This window comes from Muntiacus reevesi, chromosome 3, assembly GCF_963930625.1.
Source record: "Muntiacus reevesi chromosome 3, mMunRee1.1, whole genome shotgun sequence".
NCBI lineage: Eukaryota > Metazoa > Chordata > Mammalia > Artiodactyla > Cervidae > Muntiacus > Muntiacus reevesi.
This window is the reverse complement of record NC_089251.1, coordinates 268,651,034-268,669,576: the sequence shown is the minus strand read 5'-3', so window position 1 is coordinate 268,669,576 and position 18,543 is coordinate 268,651,034. Positions and strand designations below refer to the sequence as shown.

Sequence of the window (18,543 nt, the reverse complement as noted above, 5' to 3'; positions counted from 1 at the left end):
TCCAGAAAAGCAGCCCATTGTCTTCGAAAGGAGGTAAGACAAAATATAAAAGATAAAAAAAGAGACAAAAGAATTAGGGACGGAGACCCATCCTGGGAAGGAAGTCTTAACAGAGGAAGTTTCCAAACACCAGGAAACCCTCGCACTGGAGGGTCTGGGGGAAGTTTTCGAATCTCAGAGGGCAACATAACCGGGAGGAAAAATAAATAAAACCCACAGATTACATACCTAAAAGCAACTCCCAGCAGAAAAGTACCCCAGACGCTCGCATCCTCCACCAGCAAGTGGGGGCGGAACAGAGAGGAGTGGGCAGCGGCATTGCTTAGGGTAAGGACCAGGCCTGAAAGCCCGGAGGGCAATCTGAGGGAGCTAAAGAGAGATAGCAACTTAAACTGTGGGATAGCAAGAGAGAGAGGGAGAAAATTAGCCTGCAAAAAGCCCAAACTGAAGATACTGCCAGCCCATTCACAGAACAAAGGAAGGACTGAGCAATTCCAGAGAAGAGCTAGCCGGCTATGGACAGGCCCATCCCCCACCGGAGGCAGGAAGCAGGGGGGAGGGGAAAGGGGCAAACTGGGCCCCAGAGATGGCACCCCCTACCAAAGGGCAAACAGGCTCCCAGTCTCTAACCAAAGACTTCCGGAGATTCTGGATGGTTGACATCCGCCGAGAGGGTCGCAGCCAGAGATCAGTTCCCCAGAAGAGACGCAAGGCGCACCAGACCCGCGCACATGGAAACTGAGGCTGGGACCACGGAGGGGATAAGGCACACCACACCCGAGGAGAGTGCGCTCCTCAAGCTCCTGGCTGCCTGAGCTGCTCGGGTCAGGGAAGGCACAAAACGCAGGCCCAACCGAGTCTGTGTCTTTGTGGAGTACCCAGAAACCTGAACCTGAGCGACTTAGGCCTGGGAAGTGCACCTAACTCAGAGCCCGCTCCCTGTAGAGCAGCCTGGAGCCTAAGCAGTGTAGACGGGGAAAGCACACACACCACGAGTGGGGTTAAACCCAGTGTGGCTGAAACACTGCAAGTGCTCCCCACACATGCCAGTGACATTTGTCTGCAGTGCCCCTCCCTCCCCGCAGCAAGACTGAACAAGTGAACCTAAAGGAGAGACCACCTCTGCCCACTTGTGTCAGGGCGGAAATTAGACACTGAAGAGACCTGCAAACAGAGGCCAGATAAACAAAAGGAACCACTTCGGAAGTGACCGGTGCAACAGATTAAAATCCCTGTAGTTAACACCGACTACACCAGAAGGGGCCTATAGATATCGAGAAGTGTAAGCTCGAACAAGGGGCTACCTGAAACTGAACCGAACCCACACTGCCCGCAACAGCTCCAGAGAAATTCCTAGATATATTTTTACTATTTCTTTTTCTTTTTTAATTAAAATTTTTTTCTCTTTTTTCTTTTATTTTTTTTCAAGTCCTATATTACTCCTCTATTACTCCTTAATTTTCATTTTCATAACCCACTGTAACCCTGCAAAAAAAAAAAGACCCTATATTTAAAGCAAACTTCATATATATTTCTTAAATTTTTTGTGTTTTTGTTTTTAATATTGTATTTTTAAGAATCTAACCTCTACTCTAGATTTTTAATCTTTGTTTTTCAGTATTTGATATCAATTTTGGACATTTAAGAATCCAATATTCAGTACCCATTTTTACTCAAGAGTGTGATGATTACTCTCTCTCGCTTTTGACTCTCCTTTTTCTCCCCCAAATCACCTCTATTTCCTCCCTCCCCCTTCTCTTCTGAATCCAATTCTGTGAATCTCTGTGGGTGTTCTGGGCTACCGAGAACACTTAGGGAATGGAGTACTGTGTAGATCTGTCTCTCTCCTCTTGAGTCCCCCTTTTTCTCCTCCTGCTAATCTCTATCTCCTTCCTCCCTCTCCTCTTCCTCATGTAACTCTGTGAACCTCTCTGGATGTCCCACAGTCCTCACTATGGAGAATCATTTCACCATTAACCTAGAAGTTTTATTATCATAGTATAGTAGGAGAAGTCTGGAGGCTACTGGAAGAATAAGACTGAAATCCAGAGGCAGGAGACTTAAGAAATGTAGCATTCTATTCATACTAAGTCAAACAAAAAACACTTTTATATTTTCATTTATACAAGTTTTGAATTTAACAAATAGATGTAGATATCTTAGATTCAGATGTTTTTATAAAGATACAAAGTCATTTTGCCAAAGAAAAGGAAATAAAAAAGCAAACCAACAGAAAATAAACAAAAACAAATAATTTTACCTTTAATATTACAGAAACTTTTTATTTGTGGAATACCACTACACATTATTGTTCCCTTAGAAGCTAAATGTATACTTTCAGCTCCCAAACAGCATTTATTTACCCAATAGAAATGCAAAGCTAATTATAATTAAGACTGTTAATTTTAATTCTGCCTTGAATAATTCCACTTCACAGAGCTATCTTTTTTCCTCTTATTGAAATTATGAAATTATGATTTGTTTGATATGAGAAAATTAAGACAGAAGACTTAGGAATAAATATGAAAAGAAAGTTTGATGACTTAATAAATATCATTAAGTTTTCAAAAATAGAGAAGCTCAAAGAAGCTTAAGAAGCTCAAAGTCTTTTCAGTGATACTTATCTATATACATCTTATATGGTGCCAAAGCAGTGAGGGAAATATATTTTAATTTCTGTAAACAAAGACATTTTCAGTAAGTATTTCCATAAATACTTCTGTTTATTTAAGCAAATGCTCTTAGACTGAACTTCATCCCAAGTGATAATCTCTCAGGCTGTTTAGAGACTATGTTCTCAGGAATATGGCAAAGGCAGGCTAAGAAAGATAAGATCTCCAGCTCTAAGACAAAGACATGGAAACATGATGCTTTTGGTAATGATCCTAATGACAAATTCCTTATTCTTTAGCCTCATTTTACTGCTCAGTTCATCATGATCTAATGATTTAGATCATTTTTTATTTTACAGATAACACCAGGGACAACACTCAAACTCCTGCTACACCTCAACTCTTCTCTAGAATGAAGCACATTAAACAAGAGATGGCCAAAAATCACCTTCAATTTGTGCGATTTGAAGCAACAGACCTCCATGGTGTGTCCAGGTCTAAGAGTATCCCTGCACAATTTTTCCAAGTGAGTTTTGCAAGTAGTTATGGCTGAATGTCATTTCATTCAATTCATTTGCAAGTGAATGGTCCTTATTACTCTTTCCAATTTTATTGTAATCTAAACAGCAATTCAAACTGAAAACCAATCTAACCCTTGTTTGATATGAGAAAATTATGACAGAAGACTTAGAAGCAAATATAAAAAGAAAGCTTGATGACCTAACAAATATTATTAAGTTTTCAAAAATAGTGATATTAAGAAACACTGCATTTTCAGATGTTTGAGAATTGAGGTTTTTTTTTTTTCAGTTTATGTGATGTGTTTATTTTGATAACCAATTACTGTGTTATTGAAACATTTCTTAGGAAGGGACATCAGTCAGTATTATACAAAAGTATCAAAATTAAGCATCCCCAAAGATTATTATTTAAATATTTCTTTCAATATTAAATTGTAATTTTCTAATTTGCTTTACACTGAGTAAAACTGGAGCTTTTCAAAACATTTTTAAAGAGTTCCAAATAAGTCAAACATGTATCTTAAAAAAATTATTTAAATCCGCCTATACACACAGACAAGGAAATAGAGGAAAACAACAGAATGGGAAAGACTAGAGATCTCTTCAAGAAAATTAGAAATACCAAGGGAACATTTCATGCAAAGATGGGCTCAATAAAGGACAGAAATGGTATGGACCTAACAGAAGCAGAAGATATTAAGAAAAGGTGGCAAGAATACACAGAAGAACTGTACAAAAAAGATCTTCACGACCCAGATAATCACAATAGTGTGATCACTGACCTAGAGCCAGACATCCTGGAATGTGAAGTCAAGTGGGCCTTAGAAAGCATCACTACAAACAAAGCTAGTGGATGTGATGGAATTTCAGTTGAGCTATTTCAAATCCCGAAAGACGATGCTGTGAAAGTGCTGCACTCAATATGCCAGCAAATTTGGAAAACTCAGCTGTGGCCACAGGACTGGAAAAGGTCAGTTTTCATTTCAATCCCAAAGAAAAGCAATCCCAAAGAATGCTCAAACTACCACACAATTGCACTCATCTCACACACTAGTAAGGTAAGGCTCAAAATTCTCCAAGCCAGGCTTCAGCAATATGTGAACTGAGAACTTCCAGATGTTCAAGCTGGTTTTAGAAAAGGCAGAGGAACCAGAGATCAAATTGCCAATATCCACTGGATCATCGAAAAAGCAAGAGAGTTCCAGAAAAACATCTATTTCTCCTTTATTGACTACGCCAAAGCCTTCGACTGTGTGGATCACAATAAACTGTGAAAAATTCTTCAAGAGATGGGAATAACAGACCACCTGACCTGCCTCTTGAGAAACCTGTATGCAGGTCAGGAAGCAACAGTTAGAAGTGGACATGGAACAACAGACTGGTTCCAAATAGGAAAAGGAGTACGTCAAGGCTGTATATTGTCACCCTGCTTATTTAACTTCTATCCAGAATACATCATGAGAAACGCTGGGCTGGAAGAAGCACAAGCTAGAATCAAGATTGCCAGGAGAAATACCAATAACCTCAGATATGCAGAAGACACCACCCTTATGGCAGAGAGTGAAGAGGAACTAAAAAGCCTCTTGATGAAAGTGAAAGAGGAGAGTGAAAAAGTTGGCTTAAAACTTAACATTCAGAAAACTAAGATCATGGCATCTGGTCCCATCACCTCATGGGTAATAGATGGGGAGACAGTGGAAACAGTGTCAGACTTTATTTTGGGGGGCTCCAAAATCACTGCAAATGGTGACTGCAGCCATGAAATTAAAAAAAGTTTACTGCTTGGGAGGAAAGTTATGATCAACCTAGATAGCATATCAAAAAGCAGAGACATCACTTTTCCAAAAAGATCTGTCTGGTCAAGGCTATGGTTTTTCCAGAGGTCATGTATGGATGTGAGAGTTGGACTGTGAAAAAAGCTGAGCACCAAAAAATTGATGCTTTTGAACTGTGGTGTTGGAGAAGACTCCTGAGAGTCCCTTGGACTGCAAGGAGGTCCAACCAGTCCATCCTAAAGGAGATAAGTCCTGGGTATTCATTGGAAGGACTGATGCTGAAGCTGAAACTCCAATACTTTGGTCACCTCATGCGAAGGGTTGACTCATTGGAAAAGACCTTGATGCTGGGAGGGATTGGGGGCATGAGGAGAAGGGGACGACAGAGGATGAGATGGCTGGATGGCATCACTGACTCGATGGTCATGAGTTTGAGTAAACTCTGGGAGTTGGTGATGGACAGGGAGGCCTGGCGTGCTGCGATTCATGGGGTCGCAAAGAGTCGTACATGACTGAGCGACTGAACTGAACTGAACACACACACACATGAAATTTATATATACAAGTCCGTGAGTAGGTTGAAAAATTAAACAGTCATTGAACAGTGCTTGACTTATCAACTTTATTACTGGTAAAGGTAGATTCAGATCACATAAGTCAAATGGCATTTGAAATTGTGTAGAGATGGTGGAAAGTGAAGGAGGCAGTGACTCAACACCAATTGCAGTGAAGTCACCTCTTCTAATACCAGCTACTCCTCAGTAGCCATGCTCTTTGAGATATGGAGGTATTTAATCTTAAAACCAAATTGACTTGCAGAATTAACCTCACCATGTTCACTGACATCACGGGAACTGAACTTTACAGCCAACTTTTTCTCTACCCATTAATGTAAATTTCAACACATGAAACCTTATTGACATTCCTGCCACACAATTTCTAGAAAAAAATTTATGTGTCTATTCAACTTCATGCTTCATTATTTCCCAGTTGTGTGGTACATAGAAAAGTTAAATAAAAACTAAATTTATTGAATCCAACAGGTATTTGACCAGAAAATGCATTAGTAATCATTTAATCTAGCACTTTTCTTTCACAGATATGGCGGCTGAGGTATGTATATAGTACCATGACCTGCCCAACTTCACACAAGCAATTAATGACAGAGTTAGGACTAGAAATAGATTTGGTGATACTCAAGTCATGCTGACTTGAAGGCTACAACATTCTGGAAACTATAACTTAGGTCCACATTCATGGGCAAGGTTTTTCGAACTCTGTGCCTATGAGGTTGTTTGCTCATTAGTGGACTGTAAAGGTGAGTGAGGAGAGAAGAGCCATGGTCAGCAACCCTGGCTCCCCTGTCCCATGTGTCCTGTGTGTGACCAGTGAGCTCTCTGAGAAGGACTCAGACGGTCTACTGACTCTTTCTGGAGGATTACAATAGAATAAGTTGAAATAAAGCCTTATCGGCAGTATTAGCAACTATGCCATGTGATAAAAAGTGACTTTAAAAAGTACTTTTGGTTATAATCATTTCAAATAATTCCTTTAGGTTTTACCTTTTTAATTTGCTATAAAGACATTTTCTTTATTGCTATAGCTTTTATTTATGAGTGCTCTTTGCATGAGCATATAAAGTCTCCAAAGGCTAAAGGCTAGAGCTATTGACTTGTTTATAAATTACCTTTGAGAATATTATTTTAAACTATTTAAAATGTATCTGTAATAAGCTAGTTTCAACTAACAGATGAAGCATGTTTTTTTTTGGTTTTTTTTTTTTTTTTCCTCAGTAGGACTGCTCTCCCACTCCCACTTCCCATCCCCCAAATTTTTTGTTTGGTTTCAAGCTTCAAAAGTTGATTGCTCTGTCTTTTAACTTCTTTAGGAAAAAGTGATTCATGGTGTTTACATGCCCCGAGGTTATCTTGAATTGATACCAAATCCTAAGGACAATGAAGTGGATCACATTAGAGCAACGTGTTTTAATAGTGACATAGTACTGATGCCAGAGCTATCAACCTTCAGAGTTCTGCCGTGGGCCAAGAGAACAGCCAGAGTGATCTGTGACACGTTCACTGTGACCGGGGAGCCTCTTCTGACCTCCCCGAGGCACATCGCCAAAAGGCAGCTGAGCCAGCTGCAGGATGCTGGCTTCTCCCTGCTCTCTGCTTTCATTTATGATTTTTGCATTTTTGGTATACCTGAAATTATCAATTCAAAAACCATATCTCTTCCTGCTTCAGCACTGCTGAATAATCATGACCAGCCATTCATCCAGGAACTCGTGGATGGTTTGTATCACACTGGGGCCAATGTTGAGAGCTTTTCCTCCTCTACCAGGCCTGGCCAGATGGAAATCTGTTTTCTGCCTGAATTTGGCATCAGTTCAGCTGATAATGCATTTACCCTCAGAATGGCTGTCAAAGAAGTGGCAAGGAAGTATAATTATATCACCAGCTTTTTCATCGAGACTGGATTCTGTAATTCAGGAATTTTGTCTCATAGTCTCTGGGATGTCGATGAGAAGAAAAACATGTTCTGTAGCAGTTCTGGAATTGAGCAGCTCACGATTACTGGGAAAAAATGGTTGGCAGGCCTCTTGAAGCACTCTGCTGCCCTCAGCTGCTTGATGGCTCCTGCTGTTAGCTGCAGGAAGCGTTATTCTAAAGAGAGCAAAGACCTGAAGGAAAGTGTGCCGACAACGTGGGGGTACAATGATAACAGCTGTGCTTTTAATATTAAGTGTCATGGTGAGAAAGGCACTAGAATAGAAAATAAACTGGGCTCAGCCACAGCAAATCCTTACCTGGTGCTGGCTGCCACTGTTGCTGCAGGCATGGATGGACTTTACAGCGATGATGGTGTTTTGGCTGGTCCAGAGAACAGCACAGACCTTCATCAGTCCAAGCCTTCTGAGATCCCTTTGAAACTGGAACATGCCCTCATGGCACTAGAGGAAGATCAATGTCTGAGACAGGCTCTAGGAGAAACTTTCATTCGGTATTTTGTTGCCATGAAAAAATATGAGTTAGAAAATGAAGAAACAGATGCTGAGAGAAATAAATTCTTAGAATATTTTATTTAGAGTGGAACCCTTAACTATTTCTGTAACAGTGTGAGTTTTTTTTTAAGTTGCTGATTTGCCAGAAAGAAAAGATGGAGTTTTCTAATAATAATAAGACTACAAATGCTTTCTCTCTGTTTTGCCCCATGAAATATTTGAAGATGACATGGGGCCACTGAGAGGATTCTAATAGAAACAAACAATAAAGTTGTGGTGCAATAGTGATGTGCAAACCCAGCAAGTCTTGTCACTTGGTGGTCTTTGCCTCTGTGTGTGTTTGTTGACCTAGACACAAATATTCAGGGTTTTTCTGGGGGGGGGGGGAGGGACAACAAATATATTTGCAGAATAAAAAAGACTTAAGAGTTAAAAAACAAAATTTAAATGACTAAAAATACAATGAAGTAATTTTCAATTATACACATAGATTTTGACTGCCAGGGAAACAAAGATATTTGATAATATAATCTCACTCATACTGAGGATCTATTTTTCAAACATCATTGTGATGTTTCCAAATGATTTAATTAAGGTTTTCAAAAATATGTAATGATGACAAATTAGCAGAAGTTTTCACATATGTCCCATCTCTTTCTACCCTGCATCACCAACTCCTGAAAGTCTAAGGAAGTTCAAGTCTGTAATATCCACAAGAAATGGATTTTGAGCTGGGAGCAATGAGATCAAACATTTAAAAGTAGTTAAAATCTTTCTTTAAACCATATCTTATATAGAAGCCTAATCCATAGAATACAGATGAAATGGGGATGGACTGGGGTAGGTGGGCTCTGCCTGGTTTGTAGCAATCTTTGGAAATTCTAAAGATACCTCTAGTGGTTTGTAAAGTGCAAAAACAGTTGCCTTGATGTCTAGGACACTGTTTCCAGCTAAAATTGCCTTTAAATTACTGATTCTCCTACTGTCATAGGCTGGTATCTTCCCAGACAGTATTAAATGTTCTAAACATTGTTTGAATGAGAGACTATTGTAACTATCACTGAAGTTTAGCTCCTTTGGGAAGGAAATTAAATATCAACCTACTAGCAAACAAAACCCTATTTCACTGCTTAAAATCAAATAGGAAATTTTATGTTCAATTAAAACTATGATCTCAGTTTAGACAGCAAACACACAGTCAGAGGATTAGAATATGACTCAGATCTTCCTAATTCAAATCCATGAAAGTGAAAAAGTATGAAAGTGTTAGTCACTTGGTTGTGTCTGATTCTTTGCCACCCAATGAACTGTAGCGAAACCAGGCTCCTCTGTCCATGGAATTCTCTAGGCAAGATTATCTTCCTTACCCAGGTGTCTAACTCTGGTCTTCCATGTTGTGGGCAGATTCTTTATCATCTGTACCACCAGGGAAGCCTCAAACCCATGAAACTGTCAACTAAAAAATTAGTCAAGAGTTCTTTTATTTGGTTGTAATGTTAAGGACTCCAAGCCCAGGAGACAGTATCTCAGAAGCCCTGAGAAAACTACTCCAAGGATGCAGGAAAGGGAGTCAGAAGATATACAAGTTTGCAACAAAGAGGGCAGGTAGTCCGAGTATCAAAGATTATCGTTAAGTAAACAAGTAAGGAAAACTAGTTAGGGAATTTAGTATTCTTCTATGCATGGGAAGATGAAAGTCTCTGGGCTCACTGAACTTATTCCTTTCATATGTACTTCAGTCATCTAGGCCAAATGCTATCTCTTGATTATTTACACCCTCAATTCCTTGTTCTCCTTGTTCACCCTACAGGGTGGCAGGTGTGGCAGCTGGCTGTTTCTTGCATCCCTGCAAGCTCCTCAGCAAAAATTGAGGGGGGTGGTAGCATCTGCCAGGTCACAGGAGTTATATTCCCTTTTGGGGGCTCTCATTCACATTGGAGGCCCCAAATAACTGGTGACTGTGACATTTCTTGCCCACCGATATAGCAGGAAATGTTTCATTTCACAATACTCAATAACTTGAATAGTGAAAGTCAGTTAGTCTTCTAATTGCTCTTCCTCTTTCCTTTGAGCAGGAAAAGTGTGTTTGGATACACAAAAATAAGATTTTTTTAGATGATTAAGAGGAGGAGAGAAAGTTAGTGTAGGGTAGGTGGAGAAGGAAAGGAAAATGCAAGGACGCTCCAGAGAATGAAACCCCTCACATTCTGGGTGGGGTGGGGGAGGAGCTTGCTGGTTGTCTCCCTGTCTTTATTTTCCCCTCTGTTCTCAGTAGTGACATACAAAGGTGTCTGCTTGGAACACACTATAAAAAATTAAAATGACATTTCTGGAGTTTCATTGTGACTATGTGCAGTCATATTACTAGGACCAGACCAAAGAAATATAACTTGAAATGTCATAGGAAGCTGTATAAAACTCCTTCAAGGACAGATTCTCTGCTCCCTGTCCTTTCCCCATGCTTCTGCCCTTGTCTTCCTGTTGGCTCCCTTGCAGAGCAAAGAGGGCAATGCCTTTGGCAATGGAGCCGCACAGGGGTAGTAACAGGATGGGAGGGAGCAGAGGATGCAGGCTTTGCCAACTTTCAGATTTTTATTTCTATTTCCTTTAAGGCATAGTGATTTTGTGTCTTTGTTACTTGGATAAAATTTACCTTTCTCACTTGTGTGTGTGTGTGTGTTGGGAGGGCATTTGAGGGGTTCGAAGATGAAAGAATAAAAGAAAAAGGACTAGAAAAGACCACTTCTTCAATCTTTCTACTACTAGAGAGGAGAATCTGAACTAGAAGACTTATACGTGCAAAAAAATTGCATTGTCATTCACTCTAAAAGAGCTGTATAGACCTATAAAATAAAGATTATTTTCCACCCCCCAGTTCTACAAGTATCAAGTCTTTAGCACTGCAGTCATTGACTGATGTCCATGCATGCATGTTTAGTTGCTAAGTCATGTTCAGACTCTTTGTGATCCCTTGAGCTGCAGCTCACCAGGCTCCTCTGTCCACAAGATTTTCCAAGCGAGAATTCTAGAATGGGCTTCCATTTCCTCCTCCAGGGGATCTTTCCAGTCCAGAGATGGAACCTGCATCTCCTGAGCCTCCTGCTTGACAGGTGGATTCTTTACACCTGAGCCACCTAGGAAGCCCCCACTGACCAATGGTGGGCCCCAAAAGGAATTCAGGATGAAAGACAAGATGAAGCACTCCATGCCTTGGAAAAACAGACCCTTAGATAGTTAGATGCATATCTGAGGAAGAATTTTAATAAACTAAGATTCTCGCATCTTCCCATACATGAAAAAATCATTAAAATCATTAACTGAACTACCTGTTCATTGTGGTAAGGAACCAGGTAATCTTTTACTTAATTGTATGCTTGATTGTCTGCACTTATTCTCTAGTCAAAAATCATGTATATCATGTATATACCTCTTTGGAACAGTTCCTCACAGCTCTCTAAGAGGTGGCATGGCAGGCTATAGTCCTCAGTAAGACCCTAAATAGAATTTAAACTCACAGCTTTTACACTGCGCATTTTTCTTTCAGTCAACATGGGCCCTACGATAGCCCAGGTGTTTTCATGAAACTGGTCCAGCTTGGTTTTACCATAATGTGTAAAAGATCGTATGAAAGTGAAAGTGAGGTCGCTCACTCGTGTCCGACTCTTTGCGACCCCATAGACTGTAGCCTACCAGGCTCCTCCGTCCATGGGAATTTCCAGGCAAGAGTACTGGAGTGGTTTGCCATAAATTTCTGTTAATCAAGGTGTTTGTAGAATTTTTTACCCTAGCACATAACATTAGTAAAATAACTTAAAAGAACACAATGTTCAGGATGGCAGTATGAGAGAGTTATGTAACTAACTGGGAACGTTGTCATTAGTGTTCAGTACACAATACTGAGTTGACAGAAAACATTCAGCCATGTGCTACCAATCAGTTTATAACATAATTTGGTGTGGCAGTCTTCACAGGGATTTCCTTTAGGTGTGTACTGATATATATTATATTCTTTAAGGCAAATCAAAAATAAACATTGACTTATAGATTTTAGAGCTAAAGAAAAATTAGAGCAGATATACAAATTCAGTTGTCTGTTTCTTATTTATATTTTAACAGGCTTTATATTTTTGAAGGGACTATTTCTAGTGCTTCTATTCTCTTAGTCTAGGTTAAGAGGGCCAGACAGTGGTTCAACATCATTCTGTGTGCTGAGCTTTCTGCTGGGACTCACAGTACTAGGAGAGAACAAGACAAAGGTGACCAGACAATGAGTTTTGGATCTATGTATATGAAACAGAATAGGAGGGATTCTTGGAGCACTGGTATTGAAAAACACTACTTAAAAGGCTGCTTTTTGGCCTGCAAAGTATCTCTTCATGAAATCGGGGGCTTCCCTGATAGCTCAGTTAGTAAAAAATCTGCCTATAATGCAGAAAACCCCAGTTCAATTCCTGGGTGGGGAAGATTCTCAGGCTTCCTTTGTGGCTCAGGTGGTAAAGAATTCGCCTGCAATTTGGGAGACCTGGGTTTAATCCCTGGGTTGGAAAGATCCCCTGGAGAAGGGAAAGACTACCCACTCCAGTATTCTGGCCTAGAGAATTCCATGGACTGTATAGTCCATGGGATCACAGAGTCAGACAGGACTAAGCGACTTTCACTTTCACTTTCTTTCATGAAATTACTGTTATTAATATTTTCAATTAGTATATTTTTTTCTAATTAGAGATCAGGAGAAAATGTGATTACTGAATTTAAGGTTTTTATTTAATTTGTATACATAAGAAGTATAATTTTTACAAGTTTTTAAATTTATTTATTGATGTTCCTGTGTCTTGTTGCTGCTCAGACTTTTCTCTACTTGTGATGAGTGGGCACTACCCTCTGGTTGTGGTGTGTGGGTTTTCACTGAGGTGGCTTCTCTTGTTGCTGAGCACGGGGCTCTAGGGCACACAGGCTTCAGTAGTTGTGGTGCAAGGGCTCAGTACTTGCAGTTTCCAGAGCACAGGTTGAAAAGCTGTGTCCCACAGGCTTAGTTGATCTGTGTCATGTGGGATCTTTCTGACAGAACCGCTCTGGGTCCTCATCTTTATTAAAGAAGTAGGAACAGTCACTCCAGGAATGCACTCCAAGTCCTGCTGTGTGACTCTAGGTGGCTACTGCCCTCTCATTGCCTCAGGGTCCTCAGTGGTTAAAGAAAGCTTGTAACAGAGCCCCAGGAGGGCTCGTTAAGACCCTGCTCTGTGACTCTGAGGGCAAGTGCACTCTCTGCAGTCAGTTTTTTCACTGTAATGGAGGACTACTGTGAGGACCCTCACCATTCCCCAATGATGCCCTGAGACTCTGCTTTGTGACCTTGGCAGCAAACCCCACTCTGTTCTATGTCCTCATCTTTATTAAAGAAGGAGTAAAGGGTAAATCAGGAAGGCTCCCTCAGTACTCACGTGTGACCTGAGCTGGCCACTGCCATCTCTGTGCCTTAGCAGCCTCAGCATTAATAGAAAACAAGTAACTGGGCCACCAAGAAAATGTGCAGAGACCTTGCTGTGTTGGTGGTCTCTCCTGTCTGTGTGCTGCCGTGTGCCCCAATGTCACAGAGAACTAGTAATGGGGCCCCCTTGATGGCTCACCGAGGCCCCGCTGTGTTACCTTGGGCACAGTGTCCCCCAAGGTCACAGAGAACTAGTAATGGGGCCCCCTTGATGGCTCACTGAGGCCCCATGTGTGACCTTGGACGCAGTGTCCCCCAAGGTCACAGAGAACTAGTAATGACCCCCTTCATGGCTCACCGAGGCCCCGTGTGTGACCTTGGGCACAGTGTCCCCCAAGGTCACAGAGAACTAGTAATGGGGCCCCCTTGATGGCTCACTGAGGCCCCGTGTGTGACCTTGGGTGCAGTGTCCCCCAAGGTCACAGAGAACTAGTAATGACCCCCTTGATGGCTCACTGAGGCCCCACTGTGTGACCTTGGGTGCAGTGTCCCCCAAGGTCACAGAGAACTAGTAATGGGGCCCCCTTGATGGCTCACTGAGACCCCGTGTGTTACCTTGGGCACAGTGTCCCCCAAGGTCACAGAGAACTAGTAATGGGGCCCCCTTGATGGCTCACTGAGGCCCCATGTGTGACCTTGGACGCAGTGTCCCCCAAGGTCACAGAGAACTAGTAATGACCCCCTTCATGGCTCACCGAGGCCCCGTGTGTGACCTTGGGCACAGTGTCCCCCAAGGTCACAGAGAACTAGTAATGGGGCCCCCTTGATGGCTCACTGAGGCCCCGTGTGTGACCTTGGGTGCAGTGTCCCCCAAGGTCACAGAGAACTAGTAATGACCCCCTTGATGGCTCACTGAGGCCCCACTGTGTGACCTTGGGTGCAGTGTCCCCCAAGGTCACAGAGAACTAGTAATGGGGCCCCCTTGATGGCTCACTGAGACCCCGTGTGTGACCTTGGGCAGCTACTCCCCTCTCTGTGCTGTGTTTATATATGTATTAAGCAAGTAGTAACAGGTACCCCAAGAAGACTCCATAAATCTTGCTGTGTGACCTGGGGTGGCCACCTCCCTGTCTGAGCTGTCCCTCATCTGTATGAAATTATTAGTAATGTGTCCCCCAGGGTGTATCCCTAAGTCCTGCTGTGTGACTGTAGGCCGCTCAGAAACCTGAAGGATAATAAAGAACTTGTAACAAGGCCAAAAGAGGGCTCACTGACAACCTACTGTGTGACCTGAAGAGGCCATTGCCCTTCCTGTACCTCTGTGTTTCCCATCTGTATGAGAAAACTAGTGACAGAGGTGATGTAAGAGACGAGGGTCCAATCCATAGGTGGGGAAGATCCCCTGGAGGAGTGCATGGCAACCCACTCCAGTATTCTTGCCTGGAGACCCCCATGAACAGAGGAGCCTGGCAGACTACAGTCCATAGGGTCACAAAGAGTCAGATACAACTGAAGTGACTTAGCATGCATGCACTCAACAGGGCCCAGGAGGGCTCACTGAGAGCCGCTCTCATCAGCAGCCCCACCATTATAGAGGAACGGGAAGGAGGCCTGCTACAGAGCCGGGTGACATCCTTTCTACTCCCCACACCTTCTGAGCCATTGTGCTTTCTGCTCCACCAAACACACCTGTCCTCCATCCCCACCGGATCATACTGTGATGCGTTGCAGCCGCCCTGTCACCCACTCCTCTGCCCCATCAGATGAATCCCCCCTGAATGTCACTTCCTTCTCATCTGGCTTATTTGGTCCCCTGTAGTCAGAAGCCCAGGTCCCCTCATTACCCAAGCTCCCATCCTAGCAGGGAATGCACACTTGCTCTCCTTCAGAGAGATGATTCTCTGGGGGAGGCCAACTGCAGCTCTTCAGCATGCAGGGAACATCTAGTCTGGAGCCTGGAGGGTTGGATCAATGCTCTGTGGGGGGAGGGGGGAACATGTAGGTCTCAAAACCTCAGCTTCTGGGGATTTGATAAAGGAAAGGGCAACCCTGAAAAACCCTGTCTCCCCTCCATACCTTGATGGGAGCTGAAGTTGTGCCTGAACATCCATGAGGAGGCACTGGGTGGGACGTGGGGGCTGTGCTGTGACAGAGCACCCAGTCTGGACCCTGCCTCTGGGTGGCTGCCCAGCTCATGCTTGGTCTTAAACCAAGGGCCTTGAACTAGGACTTTTTAAAATTAATTCTATATTTTTTAAAAATTAATTCTAACATTCAAAAACCAGATTTCAGGGACTTCTAAATTAGGTGTGTGTTTTTTTATTTTATTTTATTTTATTTTATTTTATTTTATTCAAGGAGATGCTTCAACCTCACGGGAGACATACCCTCCAGGCAAAGCTCTTTGGGGACTGAGTGGGAGCCCTCTGGATCAGCTTGAATTCCCAGATCATCACAGTCCCCACCACACCTAAGCTTCCCCTGGCCTCTCCTTGCCTGACCCCTGCAGACTTATGAGTTTGCAGTTCTCCCTCTGATCCCATGGAACTTCCTTCCTTCATAGGGGACAGGAGACTTCAGTAGGATGGAGCCTGCGTGGACCCACTGGGTGGGTGAGATAGACTGAGAGCACAGCCCTCAAGGGAAGGACTCATCCTATGTCTTCCAAAGGCAGCAGGAAGGGTGTGGGAGGGACCAAGGACGCCGGCCAGGACCTCTGGAAAGTGTCCCCTGGAATGTCATGTCTTCTGGCTCCAAAGCTGCCGCCTAACCTCTCCCTTCTCCCCCGCCTCTCATGTATCACTGCACCCAGGGGTCCCACAGTCCCTGACCCTGCTAGGGCCTGGTCGCAAGATCAGCACTGAGGGCCACAGCAACAGGCCCCCACCCAGCTCCACCTCTGCAGCTCAGCCAGCTCAGCGTTGCTATGGAGTTAGCACCTCCAGACCCCTTTACTTGAAACATGGAACCTCTAAGGTGATAATGGACTTGCCCAAGGTCACGCATATTTAGGGTTATAACCAAGGTCTGCTGGTCTCTCCAGCTCGTCCTGAAGAGCAAACCATGTCCTGGTGAAACTGGCCATCCTCAGACAATGAAAACCAGGAGAGCTGAGTACAGAGCAGGTGGGTGAGTCATGGTGGGGGCGGGTGCACGGGGCACGCAGGGAAGAGACAAATTCCTAGAAGAGCAAGTTCTTGAAAAGGGAGGGCTTTGCTGCTGATGAGTAAAGGAGAGGGATCCTGGGTGGAGGCCAGATGTGTGAGGGGCCTGGGAGTGTGAGGCAGCATGGGAAGAAGGCTCCAGTGTTGAGGCAGGACCATCAGGAAGTGAGAGGAGGGACCCTGGGAGTCCCTGGTCTCCCCTCCTCCTGCTGTGATTCAGACCCCAGCAGCTCTGCCCTCTCCATCTCGCTTCTTCCTGCACCTGCGGCCTGGCCCCTGAGCTGTCTCCTCCTCCACATCCTGTGTTTTCATCCTATCCAGTCTCAGCTGAGGCAGATCTCATTCTTGAAGCAGTGACTAAGTGTCTCACCACTGAGGGACACCAAGGTGACAGCTTCCAAGTTAAAAAATCTTAAAACTGAAAAACAAAACAAAGCAAAAAACCCAGACTGTTAGTGGTCTACATGAGCATGTGGGTGAGAGCAGGTTCCTCTGATTCCTGTTGATGATGCCTTGGTCCTGGAGGGATGGAGAAGGTGAGTTTGAAGGACATGTGGCCTGAGTTTGATCCTTTCATCTCTTTGGTGTTTTATCCTCATCACATTTTTCTGAAGCCCTTTCTGCATCGGGCCCAGAACCTCACAGACCTCCCAGGCTGGAGAGGGAATCAGAGTGTGATCACAGCCTGAGGGCCCCAGGTGAGGCCAGAGGGGCTAAAAGAGGGAGTAAACCATGGCTGATTCATGTCAATGTGTGACTGAACCCACTGCAATGTTGTGGAGTATTTAGCCTCCAACTAATAAAAATAAATGAAAAAAAAAAGAAAAGAAAAAAAAAAGAGGGAGTAAGGATCAAGAAGTGCTTCATGGAGTAGGTGACTTGTGAGCTGTGTCACCAAGGATGAGCCATCATCCAGCTGGGACCTAGCACCAAATCTGTGATCAATGAATGAATGAGTGAGTGAGTAAATGGGCATTCCCTAACAGAGAGCAAGGTGGGAGGGGCAGCAACCAAGGCCAAGGCAGGAAACACAAGGTACCCTGGGGGATGGAGGGCAGGGACTGCAGCATGAGCCTGCCTCACCCCTTAATGGGTATCTTGCTGCCACTATACAACCTGTGTTCTGGCCGCTTGGGAGCCCTTGTCTGTCCTCAGCTCAAGGATCTGTTTCTTCCTTCCCAGCGATACCTACCCCCATTCACCTCCACGTCCCCATGTGTTCCTGCTTTGTGGGCATTTGTGAAGAGAGGGCATCAATTGGTGAACAGACTAAGGCTGAGGAGGGAGTGAAACAATGGGGGACAATGGGAAACTCCCAGGGGTGGAATCATGGACTGGGAAAGGGGCCATGCCTTGAGGTTCAAGAATCCACCTGGGGGTGGCCTCCTCCAAGAGAGGGGTTTTATGGGGGGAAGTCAGTCATGGGCAGGGCTGAATTCAGTTCGGGACATGCTCACCTTTAGTTCAGGAGTCATAGGACAGAAATGTCCAGGAGAAGCTGGAGGTAGGAGATGAAGGTGTAGCTGAGGCCAGGGTGGGAGCTTGAGATCCAGATGAGGTGGAGAACAGGCTGCAGAGGAAGGGGCCTGAGGAGGTCTGAACATTCACTGATGGGGGTTCTCAGGGTGGAGACCATTGTGCTCACTTCACAGTCTCCTGGTGCCTGACACAGCTAGGCCCGGGGAAGGTACTCAGTAAACATGCACTGAAGTGAACCAAATTCAGCCATTTCCACTGGGATAGAATTTGCTAAACTCAATAGATTGGTGACTGAGACTCAGATTAGTTAGCTAGAAAAGTGGAGCCAAGTATTACAGATAAAAGCGATATGCAGACTTGAGAGAAAACCAAGAACCCAGCCTCAGGACCTTCGCACTGGCCATTCTCTTAGTAACATGCTCCTTATCCATCACTTGCTCCACGAACACCTTCAGGAGGGTGTCCAGGGGACACCTCTGTTCCGAATCACCTAGGTGTAGCCTCCTGTCTCTCTTTTCAGGCCCCTCCAACCCCAAGACGGTGTCCTTCTAGGGGTCACT

At 43.9% G+C, this 18,543-nt stretch overlaps 1 protein-coding gene across 1 annotated transcript in view; it reads left to right on the top strand.

The window, feature by feature from the left end:
• Positions 1-7,996, top strand: part of LGSN (lengsin, lens protein with glutamine synthetase domain) — a 28,731-nt gene extending 20,735 nt beyond the window's left edge. Inside the window, exons 3-4 of the mRNA XM_065927963.1 lie at positions 2,972-3,138; positions 6,797-7,996. Of these exons, the coding sequence (XP_065784035.1) occupies positions 2,972-3,138; positions 6,797-7,996 (1,367 nt within the window). The remainder of the gene's footprint in view (positions 1-2,971; positions 3,139-6,796) is intronic.
• Positions 7,997-18,543: the final 10,547 nt, after the last annotated feature.